Raw genomic sequence first — 20,428 nt, 5'->3', positions numbered from 1 at the left:
GCCCACGGAACAGCAGTCAAGAAATCAAATGACATTACATTGGGTAAATGTGATGCAAAAGACTCCTTTAAAAAGTGTTAAAAAGCAAAGATGTCACCTTGAGGACTCACGTATGCCTGACGTAGGCCATGGTATTTTCAGTTGCTTCATATGTATATGAAAGCTCGATAATGAACAAGGAAGACAGAAGAGAAAATGGTTCCTTTGCATAATGGTCTTGATGAAGAATATTGAATATACATGGATTGCCAGAAGAACAAACAAATCTGTCTTAGAAAGACAGCCAGAATGGTCCTTAGAAGCAAGGATAGTGAGACTTCTTCTCACATGCTTTGGACGTGTTTTCAGGAAGGACCAGTACCTGCAACAGGACATAATTCTTGGTAAAGTAGAAGGTCCATGAAAAAGAGGAAAACCCTTAGCAGGAAGGACTGATAACAGTGATGGCAACAATGGCATCAGACACCACAGTGATTACAGGGATGACACAGGACCGTGCCTTGTTTTGTTCAGTGGGGTCACGGTGAGTAGGAACCAACTTGATGGCCTAACGAGTTACATGTAGTGAGATATGTTGATTGTGTTTGTTTTCGACAAGTTTTTTATTACTCAACTTTTCTTTGATGTGAAAATATTCTTTTACTCTGTTTTATCATATAAACGTAAATTCTCAAGAATTTCAAAAAAAATATGATCTTCTACCAGTGATAACTGTAATGTTCAGTGTTTTTTAGTTTTGCTTTTTTTCTCTTCTGCTCCTCAAATGTGTGTGGTGTGGAGTGTCTGAATCAGAATTTGGGTTTTTTCCTTTGTGCTTATCTATGTTAAGTCACTATATTCCTCCTCCCCAGTCTACCTATTTTTATCATTGGTATTGAGCTCATTATTGGTTTGTGGGCGGGAAAATAAAACAAATTATTTACTAGGCCTCAGGCCTTGGGAGTCAAGAATTAAATGTTGGGATCAATCACTCTTTAAATGCAGTAATGTAATAAAAATGAATGGCTTCAATTAAAAAGAAAAGGATACCTATCTGAAATAAGCCCTTTCTAAAATGTGTACTTAACATGCACTTTATATTTGGAAACCTAGGCTGTTCTTGTCTTCTATCAATTTTTGTGTGTTCCATTTCATTTTTTGACAACTTCTAGTTTTCCTAGATTCATACTTCATACATTCCATGTTCCAACCAGTAATATATCACACAGTGTTTCATTGCTATTTGTAAGGTTTTCGCTGGCCAATTGTTTCACAAGTGGATGGCCCCGTCCTTCTTCCCAGTGTGTCATAGTCTGGAACCTTCGTTGAAACCTGTCCACCATGGGTGACCCTGCTGGTATTTGAAATACTGGTGGCATAGCCTCCAGCCTCATTGCAACAACCGAGCTACCACAGTACAACAAACTGACAGACAAGTGGTAGAAAATTTCCCCACCTTGCTTGTACTACTTTGTGAATGAGAGACTGTTGCCCAGAAAAACTAGGCTAAGCTGCTCAAAGCCATCTCCTGATGTGTGTGCATCAAAATCTCCCAGCATTCTCAGCAGCTCCAGCTCAGTACACAGAGCCCCTGGCCAGCGTCTTTGGCGTCAGAGGAGTGTAAAGAAAGAAGTGCCAGAGAACAAGTAGAAACCAGGGAGAGCCAGTCCTACATAGGGCACTCTAAGCCCCTTTGGTCTTGGAAAGACAGCTGGGAGCAAGAAGCTGAGACCTGAAGGCAGGACCCGTAACACAGACTGTGCAGAGGAGGGGCAGGTTGGGAGAGTGAAACTTGAGAAGATTGTCAGTGGAACGTGCTGGGAGTTCAGGAGCCTCCCCTTACAGACTCTCAAGATAGCCCTCTGATCCCAGAACCTGGGGGAGACTTAGAGGCACCTCCAGGGATTCAGCCATCCTTGGTTAACAAGTAGAACATGCATCTGCTAAAATACACCTATGTCAAGACTCCCCTGTGTGATCTAGGCTGCAGGACATTCTGCTCTCTGCTGGCTACTCTCCAGACCACCCAGTGTTGATGTCTGAGTTTGAGTCTGGTCCAGAGGTGGTAGGGAAAGAACCTGTGTTAGATACTGACTGCAGAGAGCCCAGTGCATTTGACACAGCCCTGCTTTGGCGGCCCTGCTGAGCTGAGGAGTACCGAATCAAGCGCTGCTACCACCAATGCACTGCAGGAGATCCTGAACTTCATGCCTGTCTCTTTGACATTGGGCCATGTATAGGATCTCTGAAGAGTCCCATGGCTGATGGCTGCAGGATCCCTCCTTATCACCTGGCAGAAATTAACCATAGCATTTAAAAAAACGAGGGATGGGGTACAGGAGGAAACAAGTAAGAGGTTCAGTTGGCATCCATGAATTGATTCAGAACCTCTTTACAGCGTGAATAAATCATATACGCATAACTTCTCAGAAAGGAGTTATTGCTCCCAAATACAATAACAATAAAGATGATAAATAATAGATAAGAGATGAACTAACTTTGTGCTTTACAAGAAGTAAGCTTTAAGCTTTCATGTTAAATCTATTTTATATTTTCTTTATTGAAACAAAGTGACAGTAAAACTTCCTGGGATGGAGGAAATAAAAACAAAAGCAAAAATCTATCCATTGAGTCCATTTAACATAGTTATTTATACAAAGCTATTTCTACCTGTATTCAGTTGATAAAATTACTCCACAATATAATATTAAAAACTCAATTCTTGTCCCTCTCTATTTTAAATTCCACAGATTCAGTGATATTTAATTAACCGTATCTCAATATTCAATGCCTCTGCCAGTAAGCTCACCAGATACAGTGGGAGCCTGAGCAGGCAAGATGTTAATTTTTGTGAGACATGATTTTTACAAGAAAACTATGTGAGATGTGATTTGAAGTTCTAATCATAAATAAATAAATAATAGATTTGCTGATGACCTAGTGTGGTGTAGTAAATTACATAGTGTGGCTTTTCTAGCCATAAGTCTTTGTAAACACCATGGTGGAATTTGCCATGAGCAACTGAGTAGCTCCTAATTGTTAAAGTTATCCACCTGGGGTATTTCTGTTGCGAGTGGTAGGAAGCAATCTTCTGGGAAGTTCTCTCTCTCTCAGGTGTATAGAATTCTGATGTTGGGATTGGTTGGTTTAGCCGCTCTGCCGTGCTCAAAAGGAGCCCTCCTAGAGGCAGAAGGAGCCTCTCTGACTGCTGACTGAGAAAGACGTGCTGCTGAGAGAAACATGCTCCTGAGAGACACTTGGTGAGAGAGACATGAGAGACACACGCTGCTGAGAGACTGCCAGCGGTGAAGTGAGACGGCCGGCTGCAAGAGACCAAGTGCATTTCAGAACTTGAATTGTAGCCTGTTGCTTCCCTATAAACCCCATAGTCTGTGAGTCTGCAGCGAATTATCAAACCCAGCAAGGGCGGTGGGTACTGCGGGAGGAATGGTCGGTGTCAGGGTTGGTGAAAGGGATGGAGGAAGGCAGCATGTCGGGGCTCGCAGGAATAGGCCTTGGGCTACTGAGGGTGATTCTGTCTTCCTCTTGTGGGGTTAGAGGAGGTCAGAAGATGTGGCCTCCCTGCCCCTTTGACACCTAGTCATTACTTTTTTGACTTTTTAAAAAACAATGAAATGCCTTGGTAGCTGTCATCTAAAAAGAGTGCATACTACATATTGCTTCTTGGTGGCCTTTATATATTAACTAGCTGCAATTGTAGCTTTGAATAAACTAGAGATATAGGAAAAAATGAGATAGTAAATGATCTTGAAAGATATATTTAGTGAGTGATCAGAGGGGGAATGCCACAAGAAGCATGTATTGAAGATCTGCTATCTGAGCTATCTCTGAATCACAAGGCAGTGTATATATTGTTGTTGTTGTTGTTATTTGCCATCGAGTCGGCCCCGACTCATAGAACCTCTTAATTTTAATTATAAACAAAAAAGAGCTCTGTTATGTGTTTAACTAGAATGCATCTTAACTCAAATTTAGATTTGGACTCATAGCAACCCCTCCTTGGGTTTCCAAGGCAGTATCACTACAGAAGTAGATTGCCCCCTCTTCCTTCCAAGGAGTGGCTGTGGTTTTGAACCACCAGCCTTCTGGTTAGCAGTCAACTGCCCTAGGCACTATGCCACCAGAGCTCCCATTTTGTAATTGAGGTCTGTTTATTTACTATAGGTACTATAATAAGATATGCTGTATACATTTATACATTTAAATAGTAATTTATGGTTATGTTTTAACAGATTTTTCTTTTTTATTTTACTGTTACCCAACCTTTGATCAGGAAGAGAACACTCAAATGACAGCTTTGTTTCTGTCCTGTAACCGCCTTTATCTCCTTTTCCTCAGGAGCCAATCTCACAACATCTCAGAAATGTTCCCATAGGTGGTATCTGAAAAAAATATCATTCGTTCCAGGACATATTACTGCTTATTCATGGAGCACTAGAATAACCTTTAATCAATGTAAAGGGCTGCCAGACTGTGAGCATTTAGCAGTGTCTTCTTGGACTTCATCCTGTGGAAAGCCCCTCTAACCTCTTGAGGAAAGTACTTGAGGTTCTGCCAGACAGACTCTACCCATATCTTACATCAATAGATGTTCGTTATTGCTTCCCTATCCCTAGACCTTGCAGTAAATCCCAGTGGAAAATAAATATATGATGTGACCCTTCTTCTCGAGGATCAAGGAGACAGTCCCAAACATGGAAGTCCTTGGAGACTGAGATTCATTGACTATTGTAAACAGGGCTGTGTTCTCTATGCAGGGGTGTTTGTTTACATTTCTTGTCTAGTCGAGGGGTTTCAAATCAACAGCCTGGTATCAGTTTCATTCCTCAGGAAGAAAATTCGGAGCTGTTGAGATTGAATGCTGCAGTTAGGTGGTATGCTTTTCTGGAAGGGATGGGCATTTTCTTTCCTTTTAGACTTCAGTTCTGAAGTTCTGTTTCTGCCTCATCAAAGAGCATTACATATGACCTCATTGGTCTCTGAGGGGGAAAAATGCTTCAAGTATCCATGAGAACTAATTCTAGGGGTTTTTTCCTGACCCTACTTTCCTTTTTCTTCAAATCTTGCACAGATTGATCTGTGCATGATAATAGAGGCATGAATAGAAGACTGAGTTTGGTTTTGGAGCCAGAAAGACCAAGAGTAAACCCCACATAATAACAACAACAACTGACATTCTAATTGTGTGGCTTTGGGCAGGTAGGGGTTTGGTAAGTGGTAGCAAATGGTCCTCATCATCGTGATCATCACCCTATTCTTCTGTGTATACCCTCTGACTCAGATTGTCAGTGTAACTCTTTTGACTTACTCATTAAATATTTGTTGCCATTTGTTGCTATTCTTGTTTTAGATACTAATATTTCTCTGGAATTAACATAAATTCTTTATACCTTTGTTGTTGTTGTTCCTATTATGTGCTGTCGAGTTGGACCCGACTCATAGCAACCCCCGCTTGGATTTCCAAGGTGGTATCACTACAGAAGTAGATTGCCCAACCTTCCTTCCAAGGAAGGTTTGAACTGCCAGCCTTCTGGTTAGCAGTCAAGTGCCTAAAGGCACTATACTACCAGAGCTCCCTTTTACTACCTTAGTCTTATTTAAATATAATATATATTTTTAATAATAATAACTAAACCATTTGCCATCAAATTGTTTCCAACTCATAGAGACCCTCCCTATAAGACAGAGTAGAACTTCTCCATAGGGTTTCCAAGCCTGTAGTCTTAAGGCATTTGACTGCTAACCAGAAGGTTGGCAGTTCAAACCCACCAACTATTCCATGGAAGAAAGAGGGGACAATCTACTTCCACAAAGATTTACTGCCTCAGAAACCCAATGAGATTGCAGTCAACTCAGTGACAGTGAATTTTGGTTAATCTTTTACAGAAGCAGACTCCTGTGGAGTGGCTGTTAGGTTCGGAGCGCTAACTTTAACTTCAGGCTCATATCTCTGAATGCAAAGTCACTGTTGTCTCCAGGCATGATAAAGTCTGTTACTGATACATCAACTATGAGAGTTTGACCATAGTCTTAATTTAAAAAGCAAAACTGCTAACACAAGATTTGTGCAGATGAAAGAGGACCGATATTGGCTCTTTGTTTAAAAATTCTGTCACTGATTTTTCAAGTGCAGTCTGATCACTAGGATCCAAGCTCTTACCTGGTCACCTGCTTCATGTGGTTTCACACAGGTACTTTTCTAAGTCTGTGAACATTTGTTCAGACTAGACAGCCTGTGTGTTCAAGGAGTTGTTACTGCCTTTTAACAGGCTATAGATCCCGACTAAAACTAGTAAGTAGCATGTAAGGCTGACTTCTATTCTCAGTTTTTTCCAGAGGATACTGCCCAGATAGTCCTCAGTGGAGTGATAGCCAGGAGTGATGAGCCTCTACTCAGTATGTTCTAGGGGTAGCCATAAAAGAACTACAGGAAGAGCTTGTCCCTCTTATCTTCTGAAATCAGTTATGTTAGCACCTGGTTCTGCCATATGAATTTATTAGTCATAAAAATAAATGTCTATATATTTTAATTGGGGAAAAAACAATCCATTTTCAATTCTTAACATCCCTAATACAAGTTCTTCATTTCTGTCACCTCTATGAAATAGATGTGCTGAGGGGAGAATAAGAAAGGGGGCTGAAAATGTCATTTTTTTTCTCTTAGAGGCTTCTTTTGCCTTTTCTTTGTTCTCCTTTCTGTCTCCCTCAGTGGAAAAAGAAATGACTGGTGGGGAGTGGGATAGTGGAGAATAAAAGTAGCTGTGTAGGATACTGAGGAGTGGATGTTGGAGGGTACTAAATGGTCCTAGGTGGCCAAGGAAATAATGCTTTAGCTTTTGTAGGTACTTTTCCTTTTTGGGGGGAGCTCTGGTGGCATAGTACCTAAGACATTTGACTGCTAACCAGCCACTCCTTGGAAGGAGGGTTGGGCGATCTACTTCCATAGTGATACCACCTGGGAAACTCAAGGGGGGGGGAGGGGTTTGCTATGAGTCGGATCTGACTTGACAGCAGTGAATTTGGTTTCTTCCCTTTTTTTGTCTACTTTGATGGATCTGATATGCATTTGCCTTCTGTTCTGATACTTCTAATATGAAAATCAATGAGCTAGCCATAAGAATCAAGATGTATTATTTAATAGTATTTGAGGTTAGAAGCCAAGCTGGAACTTGAGTTGTGTGGTTCTCCATCTCTTAAGATAAGATCCAGCATAGTTCTTGCTGTGTAGTAAATTACATGGTATGGCATTTCTAGCCTTACTCTTTGTAACTCCCCCTTTGCCATGAGTAGCTGATTGTTAAAGTTATTCAGCTGGTGTATTTCTGTTGTAGCGGCACAGAGCAATCTTAGGGGAAGTTCATTCTCTCTCAGGTGTATAGAATTCTGATGTTGGGATTGGTTGGTTTGGACCACTCTGCCAGGCTCAAAAGGAAGCCCTTCTAGAGGCGGGAGGAGAGAATCTCTCACTGCTGGCTGAGAGACTGAGAGATGCACTGCTGAGAGAGAGAGAGAGAGATGTGAGAGACAAACACTGCTGAGAGACACACACTACTGAGAGAGAGACACACCCTGCTGAGAGAATGATGTGCTACTGAGAGAGACTGCCAGCTGCTGAGTGAGACAGCTGGCTGCAAGAAAATGAGTGTGTTCCTGAACTTGAATTGTAGCCTTTTGCTTCTCTAACAAGCCTCTACTTCCATAGTGATACTGCCTCGGAAACCCAAGGAGGGATCACTATAAGTAAGGTCCGACTCAACAGCACATAACAACAACAACAGCAGCAAGCCCCATAATCTGTGAGTTCTGTGTGGCCACTGCAGCAAATTATTGAACCCAGGAGAGGTGGTGGGTGCCACAGAAGGAACGGTCGTTGACAAGGTTGATAAGAGGGTTGGAGGGAGGCAGCATGTCTGGCCTTGCAGGCATAGGCCTTGGGCTGCTGATCGTGATCCTGTCTTCCTCTTGTGGGGTTAGAGGAGGTCAGAAGATACAGCCTCCCTGCCCCTTTTGCAGTTGGCATCAGAAGTGGTATTCGTTGCAGTGGCCCCAGCCTCATAGAAGCATGGGACTTTGTAAAAGAAAAAAGGAAGGGGCCTGAGAAGTGAAACTGTAGATTCTTAGATGGTTGCTTTGGTTGGTGTTATCTACTAAAGAAGAAAATTGATTCAGAGTCTAGGTCTTCTGGTTAAACCCAGCCAAAGGCCCAAGGCTGTATACATAGAATGGGAAGATAATCAAGGTTAAGGGATGAAACAGCAATGTCTTAAGGATTATGTTTTGTATTATGTATTTATCTGAATGTACTATGGATACTGCATGTTCTCTTACCTAGTTGTACATTAGAAATGATACTTGAATGGATATGATAAAAGGGGAAATAGAATTTGCCCAGAAGAACACAGGCTTTTGTTTCAAGCCGTGTGTGTAGAGTATTAGGCACTTAGGTAGAAAACCTGAGCCCCAATCAGGACTACTGAGAGACCAGAATATCTGCACTTGAAAACGGGACCTACTAAAATGACTCTTTGCCTTTTTGAATTTCAAGCAAGCAGTTAGGCTTTGGGTGCATTGAGGCAGGAAAGTCATGGTCCATGAGAGAAACCCCTTCCAGGACTGGAAATTAAAGGAAGGCAGTGAGTAGTATTGTAGTTTATATGCTGCTCGCTTGTGACCACCTGGGTCCATGGGAGTGGAAATGGGGGAAGAGCAGCAATGAAGAAACAGGCTGAGTTTGGTACTCTTTAACCTAGGCTATGGAGGCCAGGGATGAGAGGAAGGGCTGGCTGGTCTGAAGTGTAAGGAGTTGTGAGCCTACAGCATTGAAATAATCCCTGAGGACAAAGGATGTGAGAGAGAAGGTGCTGGCTGGTCTGAAGTGAAGGGAAGAGTGTGACTCAAAACTTGGCAGCTGGTACCCATGACCTAGCTGGGATGGCTAGGGCTGAGCTGACCAGAACCCAACCAAACGAAGAGGAAGATGTTTGACACTGAGCTGGCATTAAGTTGCTGCAATTTGATGGCTTGAGCTGGGCTGGACTGTGCTTGTTTATGGATGCAGATGCCCAAAGTTTCCAAGCAGAACAGAAGATTCTCCAGAGAGAAAGGAGCATGCTTTTTCTTCTCAGAGTACTGGTTTGATAGGGATGGGCAAATTAGAAACTGGCTATTTAAAATGGGGAGAGATAAAGGCATGATGTGACTGGCTTACACGCCTTAATGGGTATGGATATTCTCAAACTGATGAAGGGGATGTTAATTTTTTAAGTATAAAAGGGATAAACAAATGAAACAAAAACGCACTGCCATCGAGTCAGATCCAACTCACAGAGACCACTCCTTGGGTTTCCGAGGCAGTATCACTATGGAAGTAGATTGCCCAACCTTCCTTCCAAGGAGTGGCTGGTGGGTTTGAACCACCAGCCTTCTGGTTAGCAGTCAAATGCCTTAGGCACTACACCACCAGAGCTCCCAAAGTGATAGTACTGTTAATTATTTTGCTGGTACGTCTAGAATAATCTTAAATACCCCTGATGATTAAAGGTCTTAATTTTATTTGCAACGTTTTTAGAATAGCACAGTGAGTCTAAACATGACATTGACCTTTACTATATCCCCCTCCTTGGGTTTCCGAGGCAGTATCTCTACAGAAGTAGATTGCCCAATCTTCCTTCCAAGGAGGGGCTGGTGGGTTTGAACCACCAGCCTTCTGGTTAGCAGTCAAATGCCTTAAGCACTACTGTGCCATCAGAGCTCCTATAAAAAGGTGATTGGTTGGTTTTGGGTACTCTGCTAAGCTTAAAAGGAGCCATCCTAGAGGCAGAAGGAGAGGATCTCTCTGACTGCCAGCTGAGAGACGTGCTTGCTGAGAGAGAGGGAAAGAAAAGAGACACACACTGCTGAGAGAGAGGTGTGCTGCTGAGAGAGACGGCCGCCCGCAAGAGACTGAGCACATTTCTGAACTTGAATGTGTAGCCTGTTGCTTCCCTAATAAACCCCGTATTTTGTGAGTTCTGTGTGGCCATTGTGGCAAATTATTGAACCCAGCCGAGGGGTGGTTGGTGCCACAGGAGGAACGGTTAGTGTCAGGGTTGGAGGAAGAGGTGGAAGGAGGCAGCATGTCTGGTCTCACGGGAATAGGCCTTGGGCTGCTGATAGTGATTCTGTCTTCCTCTTGTGGAGTGAGAGGTCAGAAGATGTGGCCTCTTTGGCCCTTAAGCAGTTCTGTAAGGAAAAGGTCCTTGCCTTAATAGCCCCATGAGAGCTGACATTATGGTTAGACATGAGAAGAAAGAATTAAAACACATGGTTCTGTTTTTATATATTACTCACTTCTTTTCATTGTATATTCTGTACTTACTCAGTATTGTCCATTTCTGTTGTATATCAGCTCATGTCATGGTTCGCTCTCTCTCTCTGAGACCTCCCCCCAAGCATAAGCCCAGAGCTTTTTATTTTTCCCTTTTTAAATAAATAAATAAGTAAACACTTGAGTCCCCAAGATAGTACCATGAAGTTTCTTCACTGAGATAAGGAAATTAATGTTTTTTTTTTTTTTAAAAGGAATAAAAAGAAATCAAAATATTGGGAATTAGAAACTATTTAGAGTATCTTACAGGGCTTTTCAAATACTTGTCCACCTCTTTGAAACATTTATTATGGACCTATCATGTGTAAAACACTGCAAGGTAGGTGCAATATCAAGCCATTTAAAATGTCCATCTTCCTAGTCTTGCTATACACTCTATGCAATTCAGTAGCTCCTAGCTCTTTTACAAGGAGCTCTGGTAGCACAGTGCCTAAGGCATCTCACTGCTAACCAGAAGGTTGGTGATGCAAACCCACCAGCCACTCCGTGGAAGCAAGACTGGACAATCTACTTCTGTAAAGATTTATCGCCTTGGAAACCCAATGGGGGTGGCTATGAGTTGGAATTGACTTGATGGCAGTGGGTTTGGTTTGGGGTTTTTTTGTAGCTCTTGTACAGGGCTTTGGTTCTTTGCTGTAAGTTTCTTTTTATAATCCATCAGTTGTGTAGCCTGATGAATTTTCAACTATAGAGTCAACCTTTCTATTCCTTTCTCCCCATGAAAGAGACCACATTGTCCTAGTGGGACCATTTGACAAATGGGACTGCAATTGCCAATATAAATCTTACTAGGTAAGAGACAACATGAACAGATCTTTGAGTCCTGTTATTTTATTACCTCTTTCATCAAAATTGCACATCTGGGTATTATACTTTGCTTTTAAATTCAGCTAGTATACTTCTGCTAACTCTGCTCATTAGAGACAAGAATCTTAACCTCAGTTAGTTTTCCAAAGGCTAACTTTGCCTTGTTTCAGACACAGTGTGGGCATATGGAATTTCTCTGTCTTATTATAGATATTGAATTTAGACATATTTCTCATTGTGTTATTCTTCTGACCTCTGTTTTTCTGAGAAGTAAAATAATCACTCAACTTCCTCTTTATTGGAGAATATATGACATAGCCTGTTTAAATATTTGTTGGGTTTTAAATTTATAAAACTTATAAAATTTATAAAACTTAAAATTTCAGGAAAAAACGTGATTATCACTTAAAAATAATTTATTTTAACTTTGCCATATGTCTGTTTATTGAATCCTTTAGTAAAATTTAGTAATTTCCATGCCTTTACAGAATAATCTTATTTCATTAAATACTTATTTCATTTTATATAATGCTTTACCATCTTTGCATTGACAAACTTTCTAGCAATTTTTAGTCAATGTGTTGCTTTGAGATAATTAAATGTTCTTATAAAATCCTATCATTCTTAAGAAAGTATGCCCACTCACCATTTACTGACATGGTTAGGTTCCAAAGCCCAGGTCATTATGAGACAATCAGCATTATCTGCCAAGCCACTGAAAATCATGCCCAGTCAAGATGACACGTAACCTTAACTGTCACAGCCAGCGTTGCTCTTGCCTCACACTTCAGCATTTGTGACTACCAGACTTAACTCATTAATGCACAAAATAGGTAATAGATTTCTTACTGTTGTCATAAATGTGAGGTTATTGGGTAGTGAGATAGTTGATAAGTGAGGAAAGGTGTAGTGTATTGAGTCTTCTTATCATCCTTTATTTTTGATTGTTCTCAGGTACATTTTATATTGGAGGAAAAGGTTCACTGAGCAGCCCATCACAGATTTTTGTAGTGTGATAAGAATCAATTCCACAGCTCCAATTGGTAAGTGTAATCTAGACTACTGTCTTTTTCCTACATCCAAGAATTTGAAGGAATAAGCTTACTATCTTAAGTTAGAATTGCTCTTATTTTCCTAACAGCTAAAATTAAATTGTTGTATTTATCTTGCCTAACTTGAATAAAGCTAAAACAGAGCCATACACCAGAAGAGATCAATACACACGCAAACACAAAGGAATAAATCTTTCTGGGGAAAAAATGATAAGTAACCTTTTTCTCATTTATTTTCCTATTCTCTTAACAGAAGAACAAGACAATTATTTTTTATTATGTGATGTTTTACCAGAAGATAGATTTCTTAGAGAAGAGCTTCAGAAACAGAGACTGGTAAGAATTGTTTTAAAAGGTGAACATGGCTGAAAATATATACAAAATTATTTCTGCTCTTGTTGTCTCCCTCTTTTTTTTGGTTTTTATAATAGAAGCTTTTAAACATACACAAAAGAGGTGGCGACGCTCTTAAAACAGCCCAAAGTGTACAGTGGACTAAAGATTAAAGCCTATCTATTTAAAAATGCAGAGAAAATTTTTGGCTTTGATTTACTTCCTGGATTATCTCTAAAATAACAGCAGAGCTTCACATTTTAGTGTAATTTTAGCCTCCTGACACATGCTAGGGTCCAGCAGTTGTGGAAGAAAGCCCCCAGCTAAAAATTGAGTGGAATTGATTAACCTTCTCCCCCCACCCCTTCCCTGCAATGTGCTATGCACTGTTGTTGTTGTTATATGTCATTGAGTCAGCATTTCTTTTATTACCCTTTATGAATTAAGCATATGTTATGATAAACATAGTAGCATTTCTCATTTTCAGGCTTAAATATAAATAAACAGCTTTAAAAATCTCAGCATCTTTAGTCTTTAAAGGAGATAGCAACATGTAAAGAATGAAAATTTTCATTTTCACAGATTAACCACATGTTGATAAATTTTTTAAATTACTAATTTTGTTTAAAAGCATGCAGTTTCCCATTATTAGTGATTGACTGGTTATTCCTTTAGTATTTTCTTGTAAGTCTGCCTTTGTCTTTGGACATGGCTAAATATGTATGTTATGAGAGAGCTGTGATTTAAATGTTTTCTAAATCCTCAAGAGTTCTAGGAAAAAAATAAATCCTCCCTACTATAGTTAAATGACTTGAGAATGACCCTTGAAGCACGTTTTGTTTTGTAAGCATCTTGAATGATTCTTTCTCCTAGTAAGGGGAAATGACATTATTGAATATTGATTTATACCTTAAAAAATGATGCTTTTCCCATAACAACAAATCCAGTGATAGACCAGAACTTCTGGTATTTCTCTTCTCACCCTATGGCAATGCCTTATGAAACCTACAAAACCAGTGTCTATTTATTGTCATATTTTATGAATTTTGTTTGCTTATAGTTATTCAGAATGTTCAATTTCTGGGAGTTTTCTCATTCCTGCTTACAGTAACCTTAATCAAGGATGATTAAACTGTCATATTCCCAGTTTCCCCAAGGATCCATTATAAGAACTCAAACCCTACTGCATCAGCCATTGTTATTCCTCAGGACTCAGAATCTTTATTACATGTCTACAGATAGACTCAAGTCCCTGGAAATATCTGTCCACATCTACAAAATTTAGATGACCTTTTTACCTCCTTTGGGAGCTCTGGTGGCATAGTGCCTAAGGCACACTTGACTGCTAACCAGAAGGCTAGCGGTTCAAACCCACCAGTCCCTCCTTGGAAGGAAGGTTGGGCAATCTACTTCCACATACTGCCTCGGAAACCCAAGGAGGGGTCACTATGAGTCAGATCGGACTTAACGGCAGTGAGTTGGGTTTGGGGTTTTTTACCTCCTTTACAGTCTGATGAGGTAATAGATTTGATGAAAGTGAGCATTATTAAAAGAAACAATGAGGTGAAAGTATAATCAATCCATATGTGTTTATTGAAATCCTGCTTAATTAGATGATTATACAAAGAAATTCAAGGCATGGCTCATGTCATAAAAGAGTGTACAGTCTAATTAGAGAAAACAAACATATATGCTTTCTTATCTAGGTAAGGAGATGATAGAATCCATCTTATAGGACTTAGGAAGATGAAATGAGATAAAACATTAGGTCAGTACACGGCACGGCACATAGAAAAGCACTCAATAAATGATAGTAATACAGTTATAAATGAGCAGGATTTGTGTAGTTGGGAGTTACAGAGAAGGGAAGAAAAATGCATATGGATCCAGATAAGGTGGAAAGCTTTTATGAGGAGGAGTATGAGATAGGTATCATAAAGGAAACAACACTCAAGAAATCTGATGTCATATTGCACTGGTCAAATCTACTGCAAAAGACCTCTTTAAAGTGCTGAAGAGCAAAGACATCTCTTTGAAGACTAAGGTACCCTTAACCCAAGCCTGGCATTTTCAATTGCCTCATGTGCATGTGAAAGCTAGACAGTGAATAAGGAAGACTGAAGAAGAGTTGATGCTTTTGAGTTGTGGTGTTGGCAAAGAATGCTGAAAATATCATGGACTGCAAGAAGAATGAACAAACCTGTTCTGGAGGAAGTCCAGCCGGAATGCTCCTTGGAAGTGAGAATGGCCAGATTTTGTCTCACCTTCTTTGGTCATGTTCTCAGAAGGGACCACTCCCTGGAGAAGGATATCATGCTTGGTAAAGTGAAGGACCACAGAAAAAGGGGAAGGCCCTCAACAAGGTGGATTGACAAAGTGGCTGCAGTGATTGGGCTGAGGTATAGCAAGGATTGTGAAGGGGGCACACAACTGGGCGTGTTTTGTTCTGTTGTACATAGAGTTGCTATGAGTCAGAGCCAACTCGATAGCACCTAACAGCAGCAACAACAACATGAGATAGATGGAAGTAAATTGTGGAGATTCTTCAGTGCACAGAAACCACTGATTTTGCTGTGCTAAAGGCCCATCACTTTCTCCTCATTGCTCTTGGTAGTAACATGAAGAAGAGATGATATTTACCAAAAGCACAATCAAACATTATTTTAAAAAGAAAAGAAAAGATGGTCTATATGGCTTTGTAAAAATCCATTTAAAGCTGACAAATCCGAGAAAGAGAGACCAACTAGGAGATGTGGAAAGGAGCTCCAGTTACTTTGGGCCAGCCATATCCTGTGCCTTGTATTAGGTCTTTGCTTCATAGCAGTCCTGTGAGGTGGCTGTTAAATGTCATTCTGTTGATGAGGAAAATGAGGCCTAGAAAGATTAATTTGTCCAAGATCACATGAGAAGCCAGGCTGGAAGTTGAGATGTACCTTTTGTGTGCCTTCATAAGCCCTGTCATGCCAATCTGTTGTTACTGTTGTTAGATGCCCTCGAGTCAATTCCAATTCATGGTGACCCCATGTGTACAGAGTAGAACTGCTCCAGGTCGGCAGGCCGGCATGGGTGTGAACTCCTAACCTTTTGCCTAGTAGTTGAGTCGAGCACTTAACTTCTGTAAAGTTACACTGACTGAGCACGCTTCTGCTTACCTCCCCTTCCACCTCCTCCACCTTTTCCACCTCTGCCACCCCTGAGACAGCACAACCAACCCCTCCTTGTCCTCCTCTTCCTCAGCCTACTCAACATGCAGATGACAAGGATGAAGACCTTTCTGGTGATTCACTCCCATTTAATGCTGTATGGTTGATAAACTTATCTGTGAAAATCTAAGAACTGTATGGCAAGAATTGAGTTAATGGAGTGGTTTATATTATAATCAGGAAGGCTTCTGGTCAATAGTAGGCTATTATTAAGTTTTGGGGGAGTCAAGAGTTATACACAGATTTTTGATTATGTGGGGGTTAACACCCCTAACCCCCATGTTGTTCAAGGGTCAACTGTACTGTGACGTTCAGGTTGGTATTTTCCCCAAACCCCATATTTTAAGATATTCTTGTTTTTACGAGAGTGGTTAGAGGCATGCAGGTTCTAAATGGACAACTTACAGTCACATTACATGTCAGTAGCAGATTTAAGGCTAGATCCATTTTTCTACTTTTTTCTAGGCTCCATGGTTTCTTTGACATTTGTGAGATTTCTGTGTTGCCAGTTTTCTTTTTGAAGACTTTGATTTCTACTTGACACTTCTTTGAATGTTCTCATCTGCAGTCTGAAGGGAGCTACAGAATTAGGAAAGATTCCTGAGTGCATGAATACCTTGTATAACTTCCTTCTTTAAAAAGTTTCCCCTTGATCTTTCTGCATTCCCTTATTCCTGATCATTCTGGCTTAATATCTTCAGTGGCTCTTTTCCTTCTTTTTTTTCCCTCTAAAATATATATACGTTTCCTAAGGTCTTGCCACCCATCTGTGGTGTGTATTCCCATAGCTGCCTCTGCTAAGCTAGTGGCTTAAATTGTGGTACTGCTGTGAAATAAGCACTCAGAGTAAGTGTCTCATAGTTGAGTGCATCCACAGCTTTCATCCTGGGTCACTTCTGCACCCTGGATCGGAGTTTCTACATGTTAAGCTTTTCTATATGGATTTCTGGTCAGCACCTTCTGTGTCTAAAACTGAACTTATTGCTAAACTAAAGCTTATGATTTGCTTGTTCTCCTTTTTTTTTTTTTTTTTTACATAACAATACCACCATTCTCCTAGTTACTCAGTCTGGAAATTTCTAGAATCATCAGTAACTGTTAACTTATTCCATTTCCTTACCCCATACCTAAGTCATTTGTAGCAGTTCATAGATACTCTGTTTTGGGTTGTTGGCTTTTTGTTTTGTTTTGTTTTTCCCTTTGCTTTTTAGCTTGGGGAGAATCTGTTGATAGATCTTCAAGCTCACTGATTCATTCTTGGTGCAAGTCAAGTGTACTGACAAGCCCATCAAAGGCATTCTTCATTTCTGTTACAGTGTTTTTTCATTTCTAGCATTTCCTTGATTCTTACATTACTCATCTATCTTGCATGTTGTCCACCTCACCACTTCAGACCCACCAGCTGCTCTGGGGTAGAAAGATGTGGCGGTCTGCTTCTGTAAAGATTACAGTTCTGGAAACCCAATGGGAGTCACTATGAGTTGGAATCAACTCAGTGCCAATGGATTTAGTTTTCAGGGGTTTTTTGTTTTGTTTTGTTTTGTTTTGTTTTTAATTATACAGGACATCTACTGATGTGATAAGATTTGGGAGGAGGGGGAAGATTCCCTAGACCTCTGATTAGGCTCAGTCTTTCAGTGAGCCAGTACCCCTGGCTTTACATTCGTTTCTCAGCATGTCCCCCAACCCTTAGATGAGAGAGGAAGGCTAGAGAAGGCTGGAGTTGGATATTTCCCTTCACCAAAGTTGGTTAAAACCAAAACCAAACTCATTGCCATCCAGTTGATTCCAACTCATAGTTACCCCCATTGGGTTTCTGAGGTTGTAAATCTTTGCAGAAGCAGACTGGCCATTCTTTATTCCACAAAGGAGCTGGTCGGTTTGAACTGCTGAACTTCTGGTTAGTAGCCAAATGCCTGAACCACTGCACCACCAGAGCTCCTTACCTAAGTTGGTTAGGCTCTGATAAAACAGGTTTCCATGATAGCCAACCTTTGTTAAGGAAACAAAATAAACAGCCAAAGTGCTCTGGACGTATTTCAAAATGATTACTTTCCCTTTCTCCACAAGGGCACTTTTCTCCAATGTTCACTCTGAGAACCTGGTGGAACTCCAGAGGTAAAACTCCCCAGGACATTTGAACTCTCCAGCTACTCCACACTCAGACTCCAGCAATTAGTCAGTTACCCTTTAAGTTTTCCTGCCAGTTGCTGGCTGTAAGTCTCTGTTTCCCTCTCTCTCCAGTTTTCAGAGTAGTGGTTTGCCCTGTGGCCTAATTTTCTGATGGATCTAAGAAGGGCTGTTGATTTTCAGCTTGTTCTGCATTTTTTGTTGTTATAAGATGGTAAGTGATGACTTCTGGCTTCTTTCCATGTAGATTTGGAAACTAATCACTATTATAAATGTCAGTTTAAAGTCATTCATGACAACAATAAATATTTTATGAAAGTGTTAGCATATATAGCAGTTTGATCCTCTAGAGAGAAACAGTGGTTTTTTTTTTAGTAATAATCCATATACCCCATCTTCCCCCCACAATAAAACAACAACAAAATGAATGTACGTGTCTTCCACCAAGATTTTTCTTCATCATGATGATTTTCTTTATAGAAAATTTATTTTCTTCATAAAGGACCAAGTTAATTTATATCAGTCACCTCAAAGTAAAAATCAGTTTACATTTATAATGTTCTTTTATGAACCCTGGCTTATAGTACAAGTTCCAGTATCATGTCTAGAATAACTATTTCCCAAATATAAAGATATTGTTTCCCACTGACAGTAACATTGTTATTAACATTGTAACAGAGACCAAGTTAACCAGTGAACGATTTTAACCTTTAGATTAATTAAAGTTTTCATTCAGTAAGCAAATGTAAACCTAGTCTGAAGCAATCCTAATTTAATTTTAAAGTTTGCCCTTTGAATTTCCTCAATAAGAATTTAGAGTGTCTATAATTTACAGGGTGGCTTTTTTTGGTTTTTTGTTTGTTTGTTTGTTTTGTTTTTTACAATGGGTCTATGTGATCAGTAAGGCAATATTATTTTCTTTTATATGGAAAAACAAGGTCAAAGATATTAGAGAGATAAAGGAAGCAACTCAAACTCTTATTTTCCAACCCGTAGCATCATTCTGTTTCCAATATTCCAAGATCTTTTATCAAATTTGATCTTCCTCCTCTACGCCAACATGACATTTTCTAAATTGACATTTGTTAAAATTAATAAAATAAAAGAATCTGGATATAAATACTAAATAAATAAGAATGTTTAATTTCTATTGCTAAGATTTTTTTTTTTTTTTTGAGAAAATCTGATTTCCTACTGATTATTCTAAATAGTAGTAATTTCTTATTCCTTTGGGGCTTATATTTTCTCTCAAAACTTGAGGGTAGATTGTTTTCAGAGTTTCCTCTATGTTTAGAGAAATACAGGGCTCTACCTGACCTTGAGTTTATCCAGGAAAATACTTTCTCAGGCAGGCAATCCTGTACTGAACCTCGCCAGCTCTTTCTTCTTGTAAAAGATGGTTCTGTTGCAATCTGCTGAGCCACCCACTCCATTTCTAAAAGTCCTTCTCTTCCTGCCTAAGCAAAATTCTGTTGTATCTTTGCTTTAACACAAGTAAGAATTTGGCTTTTCTTGTTTCTCCTCTGTTCAGTTCTTACGGTTTCTTTTTGTTCTGTACTTCTACCTTTCTTTCCGTTAGGATGATCTATTCCGTGTGAATGGTTAAAGTCCTGGAAGTTTTTCTTTTCTGGTTCTATTTTTTTTAGATGTTCTGCCTACACTGTCACTTCCCTACTCTTCAAAAGTGCCTCAGTGAGACTCAGAGGAAGGGGAAATACAGTTTCTCCCCCTCTGTAGCAAACAGATGGTTGTTGCCTTCCTCACTGCAGTGTCAGAAAGGGTAGGAGGTACTGTTGTCTTTCAAGAAGGTGAGATATTAGTCAGATCAAATCATAAATTGGGGTGAGTGTATCATCCAGTTAAGACATTTCTCTCTGGCTTTTTTACTTTGCTGTCTTTCTTTAGTCACTGACATGGTCTCTTCACATTTTTTATTCCTTAAGATCCTTGATGTTGCACATAGTTAACTTTCCATCATCTCTTTTGTAAAATGCTGAGAAAGTTGGATTTTATTTTATGTTTTTAAGAAACTGTATTGTACTGTTAATACTCCTTGTTTCGGTAGACTGACCTAACTCTGCATGTAGAAATGTGTTTTATTCCAGTATACTGTATAAGTACACTGAGTTGATTGCTCACATAAATTTAGACCCTCATGTCATTAGATTCTGGCAAATCTAATGCACCCCAGCATTTGTAACTTAGAGAAAAAAAATTATTGTGATTTGGGTGAAAGTTTACAGAGCAAATTCATACACATTTTGTTTCATGACATTGACTGCAATTCCTCACAGTGTAACAGCCCTCTTCTCACTTCCTCCCTGTAGTTACCTCTTCCCTGAGTCCTTCTTTCCTACGCATTCCTTTCCCCTAAGCTGTTTCTCTGGGAAAACACTACCCTCTGTTCTTTCACCATTGATCACTCTAAGGCGTCTATCTACCAGATATATATGTTTACCCTATATGCCTGTCCACTCTTTGGCTGAAAGCCACAGGAGTGAATTCAATTCCAGACTTGAAGGTAACTAGAAGCATAG

At 39.9% G+C, this 20,428-nt stretch overlaps 1 protein-coding gene across 1 annotated transcript in view; it reads left to right on the top strand.

Annotated features, from left to right (window-relative positions):
• ZNF277 (zinc finger protein 277) overlaps positions 1-20,428 on the top strand; it is a 65,640-nt gene that overhangs the window by 17,480 nt on the left and 27,732 nt on the right. Inside the window, exons 5-6 of the mRNA XM_007944201.2 lie at positions 12,128-12,216; positions 12,479-12,561. Coding sequence (XP_007942392.2) covers positions 12,128-12,216; positions 12,479-12,561 — 172 coding nt within the window. The remainder of the gene's footprint in view (positions 1-12,127; positions 12,217-12,478; positions 12,562-20,428) is intronic.

Source organism: Orycteropus afer, unplaced genomic scaffold, assembly GCF_000298275.1.
Source record: "Orycteropus afer afer isolate SDZICR_OR568_19922 unplaced genomic scaffold, OryAfe1.0 scaffold00007, whole genome shotgun sequence".
In the NCBI taxonomy this organism is placed as follows: Eukaryota; Metazoa; Chordata; class Mammalia; order Tubulidentata; family Orycteropodidae; genus Orycteropus; species Orycteropus afer.
This window is presented reverse-complemented; position numbering and strand designations above follow the sequence as displayed.